We start from the raw sequence: 18,461 nt of genomic DNA, 5'->3' as shown, positions 1-18,461 counted from the left end.
TCATAACACTGGCACACAATAGTCTGCTGCTCCATTTCTTCAACCGGCCAAGCCAATGGATTCATCGTCTCAGCCTATGCAAGTTCTATAATTTGAACAGTTCACAAAGAGTAATGGGTTTACCTAACTCTGGTCCACCAAACAAGACAGTTATTGACCTAGAAGCTGATACTGATACTTACAGTAGGTATGAAGTCATCAATCAATCAAGTTTTGCTTCCTATCAACCACGCCACTTGTATCCATATAGTCCTCCAGATTACAGCCGGGGAAATCCATTCTTGGGTTCAAATGGCTCGGAGGTGAAGTTTGTGAGAGATTTGAACTTGAATGTGACACTTTCAACAGCTTCTGTTGTTGAAGTCGTAAAGGATGAAGAACATCTAGCTACTTTACCATGGCTTGTTAAAACCAAGTCTGCTTGTAACTCTGAGGTGGCTGATGGGAAATGCAATCCGAAGAGTAATGATGCTGTTCCGAGTTCCAATATCAAAGAGGAGGCAGGAAGCAGTGTTCAGAATCTTATGTGGCTAGAGAGTTCAAAGTCTGGTTCTTGTTCCAGTTAACCAGAGACTAGGAAAATCAACGGTAACTCTTATAGGGATGAATCAGATGCAGAAAGAGATAAAGCCCATAAAGTAAGGATGCTAGACATCAACGAACCATGTGAACCACTTTCGGATGAGGATCAGCAAACTGAGGAACAGACCGGGACAAAAGGTTTCGGTTAGTAATAATAAGTGTCGTATTGATTTGAACATGTCGGTTAGTGAAGAGGAAGATGGAAACTGGTCTGCTCCCACCAGTTCAAGATTGAGTTCAAAGACAAACCATGATAGACTTCTATCACCATCCCAAGCTCCTTTCATGTGATAATTGGGAATAATTGTACAGTAAAACTTCTATAAATTTATATCATCAGAACTATGATAGTACAATATTAATTAACAGAGTCATCAATTTGAAATAATCTCTCTTTCAAACATACACTCACAATAGCTACAAATATATATATAGAGATCCTCTGTCTTGGTCTCAGAAACAGAAACATGCTTTTCCAGGAATTTTACCGGTACTACGCACAATTCCTGCTTTCTCCTTCACCTTCAACTCTTCGGTCTGCCTTTGTTTCCCTGCCTGAGCTCTTGCTCCGGCTGCAATCTGTTCAATGTATTCCATGTCTTCTCTAAATCTCTGCAAACCTCTCTTCCTCTTCTGTTCTTGTTCGCTCTGTTGTTCATGCACCAACCAGTTAGAGAAAAGAATCTCAAAATATCATCATCATGACTAGATTAAAGAAAAAGGCAAATCATATAATCGACCTCAGATTTGTCCAGCTTCCTTCTAGCTTTGTCCCTCTTCTTCTCTTCCCACAGATCGATCTTTCTGTTTAACTTCTCGTACCTGCTTGTGTAATACATGTGTTTTAATGTAATAACAACACATGTATACATTCATTTGTGTGTGTGTATTGAGACTTACCTTGCTTTGATCTTAGCTAGTTCAGTTTTTTCCCAATCATCTGCTGTAGCATCATCTTTTCGACTAGTATGGCCTGAGCTATGCGTTTTGATTTCCATAGGTGGAAGCCGGAGAGGCGGAGGCGATAGAGGAGGAGGAGGGGGTGGTGGTGGTGGTGGTGGAGCATGACGTTCTGATCGTGTCCTGGTCGGTGGTTGTTTCCGCATTGGAGCTGGCGGTTCAGAAACCCGTTTTCTTTGTCTCTCACGTTTCTCCCTTGAATCCCCACTTCGTCTGGTGTGGTCTCCATTTAACTCTGGTTCCTTAAGTGAAAGTTGTCCTATATCAACAGAAGCACAATATGTAAATTTATATTTTTAACATCCAATCAAATATTTTCGGTTGAATAACAATGTTTAAGTTGTTCTGTAATGTTACCTGAGAATCTTCTTGACAAGCTTCTTGGTTCTTCAAAAGGTGACGCTTCTCTTCTACTCTTGCTCCTTGACAACGAAGCTCCACGTTCGAGACCAGTCTGTTTTATTTAAACTCAAATTACTAGAAAAATGGTTACTCTAATTAACTATAGCAAAAAGTCTTGGTTAGAACCTTTACATGATAACTCTCTAGCCAAGTTTCTTCAAAAGTGGTTATGGCATAAGCAGTGGCTGCAACCGCAGCTGCGTGGTCCATCTCGCTGATCGGGTCATAGCCTTGGTCGCTCATTTGCCTCATGAACTGCTTTTGTAACCAGCTTGAAGGCTTCTTCTTATCTACTAGCACACATAATATTATGATATAAGCCCTAAGGGTAAAATTAATAAAACATCAAAGATTGGTCTAACAAGAACAAACATATCAGAGAAGTTTGTGGCACCTTCTTTGAATGAAACAGATCTCCTTGCTGGCACTTTCTTCTCTCTAGTGGAGCTACCAACCTCACCAGTTTTGCCCTGGGAAGTTGGATGCCTCCTCCTGAGATAAAATAACAAAATCGCTTACATCAATATATGTATGTTTGTGTAGTTGAATGAAAAGATAAATTTCGATACTTAGTGATTTACCTTGTTTGCTTGATCAAGCTATCCATATTCAATCTAAAATATGGTGGGAGAACTTGAGGGAGTTTGGTTAGATGTGTTTGAGGGTTTTGGGTTTTTGAAGGGTGTTTTGAGATTATTGCTTTGCATGCAAGTTTCATATTTGGATCATAAAGCTGTGTAGGTAAAGTAAAGAACACTTTTTTCATTCTTTTCCCTCCTTGGCTTTTTGGTTCTTTGCTTTCTCAAAAGGACAGTGAAAAGAAACAAAATTTTGATCAAAAAAAAAAAAAAAAAAAAAAAAAACAAAACAGATTCCTTTATATTCAACTTTTCAAATAGTGGATAAATTAAAGGAATCGTTTACATGCAGAAAACACATCAACTACAAACAAGGAAAATGAATCTTAAGAGCCAGAAAACAAGGCGAGATTCCTATATGTATATGAACGAGAGTTGTAATATATATGCATAAGCATAACTAAACAATGACGCCTGTGTCTTACAGTTCCAGGATCTTATCTGCACTGTTCGTCCTCACGTCTTATTTGAACGCGTACTATTTTCTGATTTCTTTGGTTTTTAAGTCTTCAGTATCATGTATTACAAGTTGTTGCATGAAAGCAGGACATGAATAAAATAAACTCCATTGGACCATTGTAATGGAGAGAAACAAGCTTGCTTGGCTAACATTCAGCACATTGATTCGCTGATCTTTTCTTATAAATAAAAACTACTGAGAAGAACATTTGTTGCCATTATCGGATTGACGTTATATAGTGTTTGTAAACCGTCCATCACTATCTTCTGATTCTATCACAATTTTTTCCACTGATTACATTTTTAATTAAATTAATAAACAGTTAAATAATGAAAAAATAATTAATTTGTGTGAAAAAATTCAACGATAAATAATTTAAAACGGAGAAACTAATGGTTTTTAAAAATAGCTTAAAATTCCAATGAACCCAATCCAACCAACACAGAGAACGACGAAAACGTCGCCGTATTAAATAGTGTTTAAATCCTCTCCCTCTCTGGCGGGAATCAAATAATTTCTTTCTTAAACTCGCATATTATCGCCATGATTCTCAATTTCTCTATCTTCTTCACCCTCTTCCTCTCTATCTTCACCTCCTCAGCCAACGCCGAGGCGACCCTCTCCGTTTCCCCCACAACTCTTAAACGATCTGGCGATAACGTCACCATCCAATGGTCCGACGTCGACTCTCCTTCCGATCTCGACTGGCTAGGCATCTACTCGCCTCCCGACTCTCCTCACGACCACTTCATCGGCTACAAATTCCTCAACGCTTCGTCCACTTCCAAATCCGGCTACGGATCGATCACCCTCCCCCTCACCAATCTCCGATCGGATTACACTTTCCGGATCTTCCGGTGGACGCAGTCCGAGATCGACACCAAACACTTGGATCACGATCAGAATCCTTTGCCTGGAACGAAGCATCTTTTGGCTGAGTCGGAAAAGGTGACTTTCGGATCCGCCGTGGATAAGGCGGAGCAGATCCATCTGGCGTATGAGAATAAGCCTAACAGGATGCAGGTTACCTTTGTGGCCGGGGATGGTGACGAACGGTTTGTGAGATACGGAGAGACTAAGGATTTGTTGGGAAACTCTGCGGCGGCGCGTGGGATTAGGTATGATAGAGAGCAGATGTGCAATGCTCCGGCTAATTCGAGCATCGGCTGGAGAGATCCTGGTTGGATTTTTCATACAGTTTTGAAGAATTTGAATCCGGCCGTTAGGAACTACTATCAGGTAAACCAATCAGATAAGAGATAGACCAATCTATTTATCGCAAATTGATTTATATTGGAAACATATCTAACTTAATATAGTATGAGAACCAAATCCATGTACTGCAATCTCATTCATAATCGATATGGCCTAAAGTTGGTTTCGATGATCGATATTCTGAAATTAATGGTCAGAGAATCATCATCCCGAAAAAGTGTATTAGTTAGATGAAATTTTAGGTACTATATAAGATAGATGAATTAATTCTTTTATCATCAGTTTATTTAGAATTGAAATTCCATTAAACTAATTAGGTAAACAGAAGAATAAAAAAGAAACTGAATGAATAAAATTAAAAAAAAATCAATCTGGAGAAAAAAAGTATTTTTAATATATTCCTTAAGAAACGAGAGGAATGTAGCTGTTCCGTATATTAATAACTTGACAAAAGAATTAATTTAATTAAATATAAAATTCGAGTTATAATAAAAAAGGTATTTATGTCTTTGATTACATGATTGATAAATAATGTGTTCTATATTTTCTTGGTGTTACTTATGTATTGCGTCGTGTGAATCAGATTGGGAGTGAAGCAAAGGGATGGAGCGATATCTATAGCTTCATATCTCGAGACATGTACGCACAAGAAACCAGAGCGTTCATATTTGGAGATATGGGTTGCGCTACACCTTACAAAACCTTCATCCGCACGCAACAAGAGAGTAAATCAACCGTGAAGTGGATCCTACGTGACATCGAAGCTCTTGGTGACAAGCCATCTTTTATTTCACACATTGGAGATATAAGCTATGCTCGTGGCTACTCGTGGGTGTGGGATGAGTTCTTTGCTCAGATCGAGCCTATTGCCTCCAAAGTTCCTTACCATGTTTGCATTGGTAACCACGAGTATGATTTTCCCGCTCAGCCTTGGAAGCCTGATTGGGCAGCTTCTACTTACGGAAACGATGGTGGTGGTGAGTGTGGTGTGCCGTATAGTTTGAAGTTCAACATGCCTGGGAACTCAACAGAACTCACGGGAACCAATGCTCCTGTGACAAGGAATCTATACTACTCTTATGATGCAGGGTCGGTCCATTTCCTTTCCATATCTACCGAGACGAACTTTCTTGAAGGAGGGACTCAGTACGAGTACATAAAGCGAGATCTCGAGTCTGTGGACAGGAACAAGACTCCGTTCGTTGTTGTCCAAGGGCACAGACCGATGTACACCACGAGCAACGAGGTTAGAGACACAACGATTAGACAAAAGATGTTGGAGCATTTAGAACCGCTCTTCGTGAAGAACGAAGTCACACTTGCTATATGGGGACATGTTCATAGATACGAAAGGTTTTGTCCGATAAGCAACAACACTTGTGGGAAACTGTGGAAAGGAAGCCCGGTTCATCTTGTGGTCGGTATGGGTGGTCAAGATTGGCAATCGGTTTGGGCGGTTAGACCGAACCATCCGGATCTTCCTATATTCCCTCAGCCTGAAGAGTCGATGTACCGCACGGGTGAGTTTGGGTACACTCGTCTAGTTGCAAACAAAGACAAGCTCACTGTTTCGTTTGTGGGTAACCACGATGGAGAAGTTCACGATACGGTTGAGATGTTAGCAACTGGGGAAGTTATCAGCGGGAGCAAAGACGATGCTAAAAGCTCAGATACTGCGGCCGCTCCTGCGCCTGTGGAAGTAACCAGTGGGAGTAAAGACGATACTGAGAGCTCAAACGTTCAGAACGTTCCTACATCTGCAACACTTGTGGGGAAATCTGAATCTGATGGCTCGTGGTTTGTCAAGGCAGCAGGCTTGATGGTTATGGGTATGGTTTTAGGTTTCATTGCTGGGTATTTTACGGGGGTGAAGAAAGGATCTTCAGCTCGTAACCGTTGGATCCCAGTCAAGAGCGAGGAGATATGATATTAAACAAGTGAATTTATTTAGGGGCACGTTTTGTGTATAGTATCTTCTTCCCCACGGTAAGGGAGCATAAGTTTTAGTACATTATAATAATACTGATTCTTGCAAGTTTGAAGAGTTGTCCGAGAATCACTCTACGATGTTACAGCCTGAAAGGCCTTTTTGGTGTAAATATGCTGTCCACAGCCCTATTTATTTCCACAGCACCAAATTCAGAGCAATCAAGCTTTAAATTTTTTTTTGAAACCACAGCTCTTAAAATATCCTACAGCTGTACAAGTGCTCTGCAGAGCCAAATATTCAAAGCAATTTTTTAGTGCTTCAATAAAATTCTACAGCAATAAAATCTAAAGCCACAGCAAAAAGTCTACAGATTTTTTTCTACAGCAAAATATTTAAAGCTACAGCCATTACCAATCGGACCCATAGAGTTCATCATTTCTATTTGATTTTGGATATAGAACAAATAACATATTCTCTTATACTATAATTTTTTTATTAGCATTTGATAAACTTTTGTTTCATTTTTACTATATTTTAAATCATTGAATGGTCTTGCTACAAAACTTCTTTATAGATTATTGAATTGCTGAATAATGTCCAAACGAGGTTTATGTTCGATTTTAGTTTAGTTTTTTTTTCTTATGGTTAAAGAATATTTGTAACCAAAGTGAAACCAAGTAATATAGCATATGGATCAATCTGTTAAGGTTTTTATTCTTAACTTGGTAGACAAGTTTACATCAGTGATTGGATTTGAATCGATTAAACATAACTAGAATCAATAACTGAAAACTGCTTATAGAAGAAATCAAATCAAATGAGTAACAATATTGACAATTTTTATAGCAAAGGATGAACAAAAGAACTAAACTTTTAACTGTACAAACGTAAAGAGAGCAAACATGTATAGGAAAATAGTAATTTTTTCTTTCTGTTAAGTTGTTTATTTGGAAAGCAAGTGATATGCCCGTTGATTAGCTCCTTTAACACGAGAGTTAAGCTCATCAATATCGTCATCAAGATGATCAAGAGCCTTGTTTTGCCTGCAATTTCCCCGCAATAATGATAATTACAAGTATTCTACGTATAAAAAATGTATGAAACTACGTATGTATGTGTGTTATCTGACTTGTCGAGCTCGGATCCCATATCAATGGCCATGCCTTTAAGATCACCCAAAATGTCACTTAAGTCTGAAAGTCCATCGTCTTGCTTTGCCTTTTCTTGCTGCAAGGAAACATACCATTTTTAGTAACTTTCCTTAGTTAAGCATTTAAGATTCACAAAACACAAACCTTGACTTTCTGCAAAGCGTTTGTTGGTTGGTCGTCTAACGGTAGCGGTTGGCTGCTCGATCGTCCTTGCGCACCCAAACCTAGTTTCTCTCGCGCTTCTTCGACGGTTTATCTAAGCCATTCAACAAAACATTATCACTATATAAACATGTTCTTATCTAATCAAGAACCAATTAATGGTACTCAACTTCTAGACATATGTCTTGACACACGTCTTATAGCACATCACAAACTACATCAGAACACCGTAAGAAATTACATCTTCAATAAGCAATCACGTTATACGGAGTTAAAATAGAATATAGTTACTAACAAAATTCCTTTGTATTTAACATAAATTACCATAAAGTTCCGTATGAATTATCTTGTTATGCATGGGAACTAATACAATAAACAGTCAAGTAGCTTATTGGCAACTAGCTACATTAGAAGATATGTTTTCTTTAGGAGTGGCATGCATGTAACTCGTTGCTTGTTGCTTGTCATTCAACATCGGTGGCTACTTCAGCTCACAAACAAATTAATGTATTTTCTCAAAATAAACAAATTAATGTTGACTCTTTAATTTTCTTTTCTTTTCCTCACTTTTCAAATTTTCTTAAATTTATTTTCCGATGAAAATCTTTTAGTTGTTTTGAATAGTAAACCGAGATATACAACGTTTCAAATTCAAACAAAATATCACATCATGTGCGAAATCGACAAAACAAACAAATAACCTATCGAAAAAGTTATCACTACAAATGATTTATACTCTTTTTTTTTTTTGAAATTATACAGGGTATTCTGATCTCCGTCGAAGTGAATCTAGACTATTCAAGTGTTAACAGTCTATGTTTTCAACTTACGTATCAGTTTCCTATCTTTGCTGATGCCGAAATTTTAATTTTCCAATGGCCAAAACTGGAATCTAAATAGCTTTACCGTATTAATTACCACTAGACTAGTAACAAAAAAAAATCACCACTAGACCACTAGACCACAAGCGTTGGTTAATGACTTATACTTTTAGTTACCTTGTGAAAAGAGAAAACTATAATGGGAAGACATATCCCACCTTTCATCGTAATATTCAATTCATCTTCTTCTGTTTGGTCATCAACTCACACATATCAGAAGTCACACAACCACGCAGTATACTATAATACTACAGTAATATTTTGTTTTTGTAGACAAATTATTACCTTAACACTAAAAGTTTCATTCCGCAGTCACCAGTGTACCAGTAAGGATCATAGTCAAAACGATTGTTAAATAAAAATTCAAACCAAAGACTTTATAATGGCCGTTTCAGTCGTGTACAACAGAATTACCGTTTAAAAGTTATATTTTTCTTTTGTATTGTCAGCAATAACAATAGCATTATATTACTTAACTTTGAAATGTTTCATCAAGATGTGACAAACCCCATTTAAAATTGTGACTCATCAATATGTAAATTATAGAAATAGTATACATCAGGATTTTACAGGCGACACATGTCCCAAATATGTTAACAGAATATAGTAATCTATAAATAAAACCAAAACTACATAAATAAAAAGGAAAAATTACAAAAGTGATGAAGTGTTGTGATTTTGGGTCCTTAAAAAATCTAGCATATCAACCAAATCTACGAATAATTAACATTAACAGAAATGCGTTAAATGCATAATTACCAAAGTTGCGTTATGCAACAACCAGAGAGGCCCCCGGATATCTCCCCATGCATAATGGTAGTTCGTCAATTTCCTTTTCTATTGTACGTTATAAATGAACCTAGAGAAAATATACTTTTCTTTTTTTTCCCCCTTTTTTTTTTTCCTAAAATGATGTATACTTCTCATAATCAGTTTATTCAGTAGATATTTTATTAAATCACCTTTCATTGTCCATAACTCTTAAATTCTCTATATCTCTCTCTCTAAGTCATCATCTTTGTTTTGGTGTCTGCCTGGTTGTTGGTCGAAGGTCAAAGTCTATTTTGTGCTTCCCCTAAAGAGAGATCATAAGACTAATCATCATGAAAGTGTTTCTAGGTCTCTTGCTTCTCTTGGCCTTGACAACACCTTCAAGTAAGTCTATCTTCTTCCAACTTCCTGATTAATCCCCTCTCTTTTCCTTTTATTATTATAAGCTTTTATGTAAAGGAACGATCTTTTTCTTTAGGTGCAATTTACTGTCTCTGCAACGATGGGATAGGAGAGAAAGAGCTTCAAACAGCAATAGACTATGCATGTGGAACCTTAGCAGATTGTAACCCAATCCAAGAAAAGGGTCCTTGTTATCAACCAATCACCGTCAAAAGCCACTGTGATTGGGCTGTTAACAGCTTTTTCCAGAACGCAGCTCAAGTCTCTGGAAGCTGCAACTTCTCTGGAACTGCTACTACCAATCTAAACCCACCTTCCAGTAAAGTCATTTACCCTTAAAAGTCTATATAGCTTTAATGACTAAAGTTGTGAGCCTTGATGAGTTACTTTTGTGCAGATTTGGCTACTGGTTGCATATTTCCTTCAAGCCCAAGGTAATAGTCAATTCTATTAAACTAAATATCTCATTCACATCAATATGACAAAAAACATTTCGGTTTTTATAACAGCTCTGCAGGAACAACACCACCAACGGGACCAACACCACCAACGGGACCAACACCACCAACAGGACCAGCACCACCAGCAGGACCAGCAACACCAGTGGGACCAACACCACCAACTCCGACAAACGGAACTAATACATTTCCAGGAGCTCCTCTTGCGCCTAGTCCACCCGGAACCGGAGGCTTTACTCCAAGCAATGGTGCTTCTAGTTTGGTCATTTCCTCTGTTTTAACACTCTGTTTCTCATCACTAGCGTTTCTGTGAGGTTTTGACTTAAGGTTGGGATTTTGCCATGTGTAGAGACAAAAAAAAATAAGCTTAGGTTCTTGTCGTCTTTGATTCTCGTTTGAGTGGAAAAAAATAAGCTTAGGTTCTTGTTGTGTTTTTTTCTTTTATGTTCTTTCAGCTATTAAGGTTTCCTCTAATTAAAAAAACAGAAAAACAGAACAAAAATGTCAGTGATGAGAATGGGAAACAAATGACCAAGGAAGTGGAGAGTTATTTAATGATAAAGACTTATCAACAACAACCTTGCTTGTGTAAAAATATACTGTTTTAAATTGTATACAAAAATAATTTTTCAGGATCAATCATTGACCAAACAACAATGAGTGATGTAAAAGTACCAACTACTGCTTAAAAAGAGAATATTTTGGTGAAAAAACACACCTTAAATAATGGTTCAAGGCTATCTAAGATATACTTTCAACCTCTTTACACATGGCAAGTCTCTCTAACAAACTCTGTGATCAATTTAGCTGTAGCAGCTGGTTTTTCGACGTGAGGAAGATGTCCACAGTCTGATATTTGTTTCACACTTGCGTTAGGTAACTCTCCATGTAATCTCTGCAATTGAAGAAGAGATGATTTTAGGCCTACCTAAAGAGAACATTTTGTACATGGTAAATGAAGAGACAGCCAAAAAAGCTAACCCAAGCGAGTTTGTTGCTAATGATTTGGTCATCCTCTCCCCATACTATCAGTGTCTTCTGTGAAACCTACAGACACAATCTTTTGCGTAGGCTGATACAGAACATGAATGGAACAAGAATGCACAGTATTTTCTCTTTTCTTTTATTTCAATGATCGAAGAAGTTACCTTTTTAATAAGAGAAGTTACGTTGTATCCTCCGCTAGTCATAAAACTAACAGCTGCATCTTCCCACCAAGGATACAGACAATGCAAGCGACCAATCTATATTAGAGCTTGAGAAAGCAAAGTCAAAACTGAGAACTAGCTTATCGATGACAAGAACTCTTACGGAAAGCTTGTTTACCTTTGTCCAGTCCCATTTAGTTTCCAATGAGACACCTTTGAAACAAAGGAAGTTTGCATACAACCTCAGTGGAACGCTCTTGAGTAGATATACCTTAAACGGATTATATATTATAGATCATCCTTCAGAACAATCAGGAGAAATGATGTATTATAGAACTTGATGAGAACTTACTCCAGCATAAGCTGCTGCTTTGGGTAAAGTTGCCAAGTTTCCTGTACCTTCTGAGTAAACACTTGCGTCCATTAAAACCAAAGACTCAACCTGTATATTCATACTCAGTATTGGGTAACAAAACCTCTTTATGGACAGTAACAAAAGCTCCTTAACGTTTATATAAGTACCGCTTCAGGATGGTTGACAGCAATGTCAATTGCAACAGCAGCACCGAGGCTCGGCCCAACCAAAACCACTGGCCTTTCAATATGAGTCTTCCAAAACTACGGATCACACAAGAAAAACAAATCAATTCTCACTTGGAAAACAGAGAAAGTAAAGAAGATGACTGACGAACAAACCTTGTAAAAATGTTCTCTTTTAGACGCAACATCACACGGTGGAAGTTTCTCTAAATCAGAAAAACCCCAACCAAGGATATCAAACGCCCAAGTCTCTAAACCGGCCTCTTCCAGCAGTGGATAAGTGTATCTCCACTCTAAACAAGAACTGTTTTATTACAAAACAAGAGTTTTAAAAACTCTTAACTCAAAGAAAACCGCAACGTTATTGATTTAATAGTACTACCTATCAAAACCGTGAAGAAGCACCACAGGACTTGTCTCTTTCCGCATCAGCGGCGTCACGCAACTGCTCATGATTCTATCTTCCGAGAAGCTCACCTACACGTTTCCCACGTTACATGACACACCATAAAGAAACTACATGTTATTGATTCTATGTTAACGTGGAAGAATAAACATTTCACTTTTACGGGAAGCCTCTCGATTCTCGCTGCCAGCTTTAGAGCAAACTTGTCTTTGATTCTCTCAACATCTCCAGGCAGAAACGTCGGAAATTTCTCCGCCACCACTTTGAACTGCCGTTTCAACATCGGCCGATCAATTCTCGCCGCCGTCGCCGTCGCTGATGAGAGCATCGTTGAGCTTCTTCTTGCTCCGTCGTCGTGGCAGAGCAAGCGACGCTGCTTTCTTAGCGGTTGGTACTTGATAGAGAAGATCTCACACGTGGCAAGTACGACCAATGAAAGTAGTTTTAAAAAAAACGCTGTAGTAATCCGACGTGGCATAATGAATGGGCCTAATGGGCCGTACTTCGGTTATTCGGCGTTCTTTTCGATTTGGTTCGGTTTAATTACAAAATAAAAAAAAAAACTAATTCCGAGTCGACTCGGTTCGATTCGGTTTGAGGTTTGTGTCTCCCCCCCCCCCTGCCTCTTGTCTAAAACCCTTAGATTGGTAAGAAAATCTTTGAAGCTGATCGTCGCCGGTCGGAAAAAATATCTCAATTAGTCATTTCTCGAGCTGCCACAGCTATCGGCGGTCAACATTCCATGCGGTTGTTTCCGATCCCATTACTCTCACACGTGAGAGTACTGGTCCGAAGAGCACCCTCTTCGCGCATGTACGCGGTGCCCGCACTCGCCTACACGAACTCCACAATCTCACACTCGGATCAACTAAAAGAAGGTAACTTTGATGTTAACTCACTGGAGCTAAACGAAGTTGGGGTTTTGAGAGTGTTAACCACTATGAGAGATGATCCTTATCTAGCTCTCTCGTTTCTCAAACGAATCGAAGGAAATGGAGCTTCTTTGCCTAGTGTTAGTGCTTACGCAGCTGTGATTAGAATCGTTTGTAGTTGGAGTTTGGATGAGAAGCTGAGTCATTTGTTTGTTGGGATTATTAGAAAAGGAGACGAAGGGCGTGGGTTTAGTGTTGTTGATTTGTTGAATGCTGTTGGAGAAGCTGAAGAGGATGAGAAGTTGTCTTTTTTGTTGCGGAGCAGAGTCTCTAGCGCGTTGGTTAAGGCCTATGCTGAGGTTGAAATGTTTGACGAAGCTATAGATCTTTTCTGGGGGATAGAGCAGTTAAGGTGGGAGGCGGATGTTGGTACTTATGTTGTTGTGGTTCAAGCATTGTATAGGAAGGGTGATAGCGAAGGAGTGGAGAAGTTTCTTGGCAACTTGTTGAGCTCAGAGACGAGGAAACATTGTGGATTTTATATGGATTTTGTCGAAGGGCTCTGCGTGAATGAGATGTCGCTTGTGGGTTATATTCTACTCAGACCACTGAGGGATGCGAACATGCTGGTGGATGAGAGTGGCCTTGCAACTGCATATCGCAAAGTTGTTAAAGGTTTATGTAATGAGATGAAGTTAGAGGAAGCTGAAAGCGCTCTTCACGACATGGAGGAGTGTGGGATTGATCCGGATGTGTCTGTTTACTCAGCAGTAATCGAAGGGCATCGCAAGAACATGAGTTTCTCTAAAGCTTTGCGTTTCGTTAACGATAAAGTGGCCCAGCAAAGGAAAGGGATCGAAAGCCCTGTGATCTTAAGCTCCATCCTTCAGTGCTGGTGTCAGATGGGGAAGTTCTCTGAAGCTTTAGATCAGGTTATAGCCTTTAGAAACCTGAACATTACACTCGATAGGTTCTGCTACAACGTCGCCTTTGATGCTTTGATAAAGCTCGGCAGAGTAGATGAAGCTATTGAGCTGTTCCGGGAAATGACGTGTGAAGGGATAGATCCTGATGTTGTCAACTACACGACTTTAATAGGTGGGTGCTGTCAGCAAGGTAGATGTGAGCAAGCCATTGACTTGATTATGGAGATGGAAAGCAAAGGTAAGCCGCCTGATATCGTTGTGTACAACGTGCTCGCCGGTGGATTAGCTAGGAATGCTGAGAATGCTTATGGTATTCTGAAGCTAATGGAAGATAGAGGTGTGAAGCCCACTTCGGTTACACACAGCATGGTCATCCAAGGCCTGATTGTTGCAGGTAAAATAGAAGAAGCTGAAGCTTTGAATCAGAGTTTGGAGGAGCATAAACCTGGGGGACATGTGGCAGGTATTGTTAAAGGTTACTGTGAAGCTGGCCGTCTTGATGAGGCCTTTGAACGGTTCATTAGACTTGACTTCCCTCTCCCCAAGAATGTTTATTTCACACTATTCACTAGTCTTTGCGCCGCCAAGGATATAGACAAAGCTCAGAAGCTAGTGGAGAGAATGTGGGAGCTTGGAGTTGAGCCTGTGAAGAGCATGTACGGGAAGCTAATCGGTGCTTGGTGTCGAGTTTCCGATGTGAGGAAAGCCATACGGTTTCTTAAAGTTTTAAAAGGTAGAGAGATAGTCCCTGATCTGTTCACTTACACGATCATGATCAAAACCTGTTGCCGGCTAAACAAGCTGAAGCTAGCCGATGCTCTTTTCAGAGACATGAAGAAGAGAGGAATCAAACCTGATGTGGTAACATACACAGTTCTGGCCAAGAACAATCCGGAAGAAATCGATACAGACATGAAAGAGTACGGTGTGAAACCAGACGTTTTCTACTACACGACCGTGATCAACACCTACTACCGTCTAAACAACGAGAAGAGAGCCCATGCCACCATTCAAGAAATGACTAGGGGAGGAATCGTGCCTGACGTTGCAACGTACACTGCCTTGATCAACAGCTATTACCGGCTAAACAACGGGAAGAAAGCATATGATCTTTTTCGAGAAATGAAGAGGAGAAGAGTCTGTCCTGATGTGGTAACGTACACGGTTTTACTCAACCACGACCCTAAGTTGGATATGAAGAGGGAGATGAGAGACCTTGGGATTAAACGAGACGTTCACTACTACACGGTTATGATTCATCACAAGTGCAAGACTGGGGAAGTAGAAGAGGCGGAAAGGATCTTCCAAGAAATGAAAGAAAGTGGAGTGGAGCCTGATGGTGTGTCTTACAGAGCGATAATAGCTGGTTGTCTTAGGAATGGATATGTACGTGATGCGAAGAGATTATACCAAGAGATGCGGGAAAAGGGGATTGAGCCACCACCAACTGAAGCTTCAAAGAATGTAGTATTGCTGCAGACTAAATCTAACACCGAGACACGTGTATCTCGGACAAAGATCCAAGAAGCCTTATATTGAAAAGCTCAGGTGAGGTATAGGTAGGTACTAACTACTGTGAACAGAGTTTCTCTGTTAATTAGTTGAAAGTAAAATAAAAATAGGATCTGCATTGGCGTAATGTGTATGTGGAGAGCTCAAGTACTAGTTCAGGGGATATGTAAATTAGATAAGATGTTCCAGTATTGTTGTATATACACCGATTCTTTTGTATTAACTTGAACCAACGTTCCAAAACATTATGTTACTGGTAATAAAGTCATAAACCAAGTACATAATCCAATATCTCATTAGATCAACATCACATATGTTCATTATAAGACATCTGAGAGTTAAAAAGAAAATCCATAAAGTGACTGTAGAACTTGTATCTACCACCATGGCGTAAGTAAGTAATCCAACCAGAACTAAGAAAGAAGTGCAAATTCTCATATGACAAGAACAGAAGACTCCTGCAATGATAATGATCTCTCTCTCGTTCATGATTGCATCAACATAACTACTAATCAGGAAGAATTTGACAGGTTGGAGAACGTTTTGTAACTTTATTAACCTCCACGAAGATTTCTTCATCAGAGATAAGTCTAGGATAATCAGTGAGACTGAGAGTGAGTTTCTTCAGGACTGCTGCGTTCTCAAGAAAGTAAGTGGCTACTCTCATCTCCTCTTCCTCCCAGTCATGAATCCTTTTTAGCTCAACACACTCCAGAGTCGATAAGAAGCACCCAGGGACATTTGTTAGTTCGAATGCATCCTCCTCATCCATCTCCCTTAAATAAACAACCTCCTGGAAACACACAAAAGGGTGAGTTTTCAATAATGAACATAGACGAAAACACACAGTGTTAGTTGAGAGTTTTTTCTTACCAAGATTAGGTGTTTCAGATTTGGGCAACACTCAAGAAAGGCAGGCAGAAACTGTAGTAAATTGCCAGGGAACACGGCTTCTAAACGTGATAAGTTATTGAATTTAGGAATCAACTCTACTCTCGAGTAAAGCTCAAGGGCCTGCAATACAAAGATATAATAAATATATATAAGTGGGACAAAGTCTCCATGAATAGATGGGTAAATATATTATACCTTGAGTGTTTTCTCAGAGATGATCATGTGTCCTACACTCGATATCCCATAGAGAAATAACTCGCCAAACTTGATGTTAAGGTCAACCATGAACAAAGAAGTCAGTTTCTCATGTACCACGATGCTTTCAAACTGATCTTCTCCGAGAACCATATGCTCTAGCCCTGGAGCATCAATCTCAAGTCTGCATTTCGCAGACGACGAGCTGCAAGACAATCCGTACCAGAGCGGAACACGAAGCCTCTTCAAGCTCCCAGACCTCACACTCATAGATCTATCAACCTCACCCACAAAACAAGAATAGATATCCCTAATCAAGGTCAGCTCTTCAAGAACAGGACACCCTGAGACGAGTTTCTCCAGAGTCACGTCATCTCGAAAGTGAACTGCAACAAGAGTCATGGACTTGAGACAAGGCATACAAACGAAACCTGGAGGATCCTCAACGCCCGAACGCGTGAGCTTCAAGGAAACCAATGTCTTGCTCGTGTACAGATTCAGAGGCATGAACTCGAGATAAGGAGAGTAGGTTTGGGTGTCAGGGTCTAAATACTTAGTACAGCTCTCAACGTCTAGAACTTGAGGTCCACGTTGAATCACTGTACTGATCCGATCCTTGAGTCCCTTTATCTCCACGCTACCGCACTTCACCTTGACTTTAAGAAGGCGTGAATCAGGATCAAACTGGAGGAGTCTGTCGAAGAAACTGATGACCACGTAGCCTTCTCTGTAAGGGAAGTGGTCGCAGTTTAAGTCGAGAGATGGAACATTCAGCCACAGATTCTTCCATCTCGTCGATAAGACGCTAGTCTCCACCGAGTGGCTAGTGGGAAGGAACGAGAGTATATGAGTTAGCAAAGACTCAGGCAATTCGCTGATCCTATCGCACCTAGGAGGCATCACCCTAAGAGCATCAACAAACCAACAACAGTGTAAAAAAAAAAGGAGAGGCCTTTATCGAGGGGTTTGTCTAATTCAGGCTACAACGAGGAATGTAAGCGAAACGGAATCTGGGTTTTTCAACAACTTACCGGACGATTTGATTCGGCGGCGGATTTTGACAGGCCAGAGTGCGCGAATAATGAGAGAGAAACGGTGGGAACTTTTTTTTTTTTTTTTTTAGGGTGGAACGAAACTGATTGTTTAGGTATTTATACACGTTTTGAAGCGGTTCTGTTTCCGAGCGTTTCAAAATTAAAAGCTGTCTTTATTTTCTTTTATTATCAACTTAAATTTATTAATTGCAGTGTGATACAGTACAAATACAAATATAATGCATAGTGTGAAAATACAAAACAACAAATATTATATTGAAAATAACTAGAAAACAAGGAGAGATCAGGTGAAGTAATTGTACAGACACTTTTCACTCAAAGATCTTATTAATAGATCAACTCTAATAATTTTCTTGCTAATTTTAAAATCTTTGTTGCATTATTGTCACCAATTTTCTTTGTTTTGTTAAGTTTATCTCAGATAAGAGTTATAGATATTCTCTGGTATAGAATTTAATGTACTAATTCGACTGAGAAAATAAAATAAAATCTTTATTATGTATTATAAAAATATCTATACTATTATTTGCGAAGTAATTTTTAGCAACGGAGCTCTCACGTTAAAATTTAGACTGGTAATTAATATCATTGTTACCCTTTATGAATTTATATATATATTATTTAATTAAAAATAAATTTACATTAATAATATTATATTTTTTTAAAAAGAAGATATTTCATATGTTCTTATCTCAATGAATTTATATATATATATATTATATAATTTTAAAAATAATTTTATATTTATAATATATATAGTGTTGTTATCTTGAAATAATATTTTTAAATTATAAATTTTTAAATTAAGATATACAACAATTTATAATCAAATATTAATCAGGTAAAAATTTTGCATACATATAGTTTTTAAAATATTTTAATATTTGAGTTTTTAATGAAA

The 18,461-nt window shown here is 38.8% G+C and overlaps 7 protein-coding genes across 10 annotated transcripts; 3 read left to right on the top strand and 4 right to left on the bottom strand.

The window, feature by feature from the left end:
• Positions 1-889: 889 nt before the first annotated feature.
• Positions 890-2,695, bottom strand: LOC106346542 (serine/arginine repetitive matrix protein 1-like). Of its 4 annotated transcripts, none has more exons than XM_048782256.1 (7): positions 2,526-2,695; positions 2,339-2,436; positions 2,071-2,237; positions 1,900-1,996; positions 1,483-1,801; positions 1,323-1,404; positions 890-1,230 (listed from the first exon to the last, which is right to left on the bottom strand). In XM_048782256.1, exons 1-7 carry the CDS (start codon positions 2,660-2,662, stop codon positions 1,036-1,038), a joined length of 1,095 nt encoding a protein of 364 aa, XP_048638213.1. In that variant the 5' UTR covers positions 2,663-2,695; the 3' UTR covers positions 890-1,035. The 4 variants fall into 4 exon arrangements, with proteins under 4 accessions (XP_048638213.1, XP_048638215.1, XP_048638214.1 ...); XM_048782258.1 differs by having other exon boundaries at positions 2,077-2,237; XM_048782257.1 differs by having other exon boundaries at positions 2,071-2,234.
• Positions 2,696-3,528: 833 nt separating this feature from the next.
• Positions 3,529-6,214, top strand: LOC106351268 (probable inactive purple acid phosphatase 2). Its single transcript, XM_048782255.1, has 2 exons — positions 3,529-4,281; positions 4,841-6,214. Exons 1-2 carry the CDS (start codon positions 3,586-3,588, stop codon positions 6,182-6,184), a joined length of 2,040 nt encoding a protein of 679 aa, XP_048638212.1. The 5' UTR covers positions 3,529-3,585; the 3' UTR covers positions 6,185-6,214.
• A 916-nt stretch (positions 6,215-7,130) lies between these two features.
• On the bottom strand, positions 7,131-7,975 carry LOC125575839 (putative SNAP25 homologous protein SNAP30). Its single transcript, XM_048734965.1, has 4 exons — positions 7,907-7,975; positions 7,523-7,594; positions 7,317-7,414; positions 7,131-7,230 (listed from the first exon to the last, which is right to left on the bottom strand). Exons 1-4 carry the CDS (start codon positions 7,973-7,975, stop codon positions 7,131-7,133), a joined length of 339 nt encoding a protein of 112 aa, XP_048590922.1.
• Positions 7,976-9,228: 1,253 nt separating this feature from the next.
• On the top strand, positions 9,229-10,386 carry LOC106346545 (PLASMODESMATA CALLOSE-BINDING PROTEIN 3-like). Its single transcript, XM_013785909.3, has 4 exons — positions 9,229-9,536; positions 9,631-9,873; positions 9,952-9,988; positions 10,064-10,386. The coding sequence occupies exons 1-4, from the start codon at positions 9,485-9,487 to the stop codon at positions 10,323-10,325; spliced, it is 594 nt and encodes a 197-aa protein (XP_013641363.2). The 5' UTR covers positions 9,229-9,484; the 3' UTR covers positions 10,326-10,386.
• A 176-nt stretch (positions 10,387-10,562) lies between these two features.
• On the bottom strand, positions 10,563-12,531 carry LOC106390199 (uncharacterized hydrolase YugF-like). Its single transcript, XM_013830613.3, has 9 exons — positions 12,264-12,531; positions 12,083-12,177; positions 11,857-12,004; positions 11,683-11,778; positions 11,513-11,602; positions 11,339-11,431; positions 11,161-11,256; positions 10,994-11,059; positions 10,563-10,907 (listed from the first exon to the last, which is right to left on the bottom strand). Exons 1-9 carry the CDS (start codon positions 12,432-12,434, stop codon positions 10,776-10,778), a joined length of 987 nt encoding a protein of 328 aa, XP_013686067.2. The 5' UTR covers positions 12,435-12,531; the 3' UTR covers positions 10,563-10,775.
• Positions 12,532-12,762: 231 nt separating this feature from the next.
• LOC106391909 (putative pentatricopeptide repeat-containing protein At1g13800) lies at positions 12,763-15,697 on the top strand. Its single transcript, XM_013832644.3, has one exon. It carries the CDS (start codon positions 12,849-12,851, stop codon positions 15,441-15,443), a length of 2,595 nt encoding a protein of 864 aa, XP_013688098.2. The 5' UTR covers positions 12,763-12,848; the 3' UTR covers positions 15,444-15,697.
• Positions 15,694-17,654, bottom strand: LOC106346547 (FBD-associated F-box protein At5g27750-like). Its single transcript, XM_013785911.3, has 4 exons — positions 17,537-17,654; positions 16,506-17,409; positions 16,290-16,430; positions 15,694-16,209 (listed from the first exon to the last, which is right to left on the bottom strand). Exons 2-4 carry the CDS (start codon positions 17,403-17,405, stop codon positions 15,925-15,927), a joined length of 1,326 nt encoding a protein of 441 aa, XP_013641365.2. The 5' UTR covers positions 17,406-17,409; positions 17,537-17,654; the 3' UTR covers positions 15,694-15,924.
• Between the last annotated feature and the right edge of the window lie 807 nt (positions 17,655-18,461).

The sequence above is a fragment of the Brassica napus genome, chromosome A6 (genome assembly GCF_020379485.1).
Source record: "Brassica napus cultivar Da-Ae chromosome A6, Da-Ae, whole genome shotgun sequence".
Taxonomy (NCBI): domain Eukaryota; kingdom Viridiplantae; phylum Streptophyta; class Magnoliopsida; order Brassicales; family Brassicaceae; genus Brassica; species Brassica napus.
This window is presented reverse-complemented; position numbering and strand designations above follow the sequence as displayed.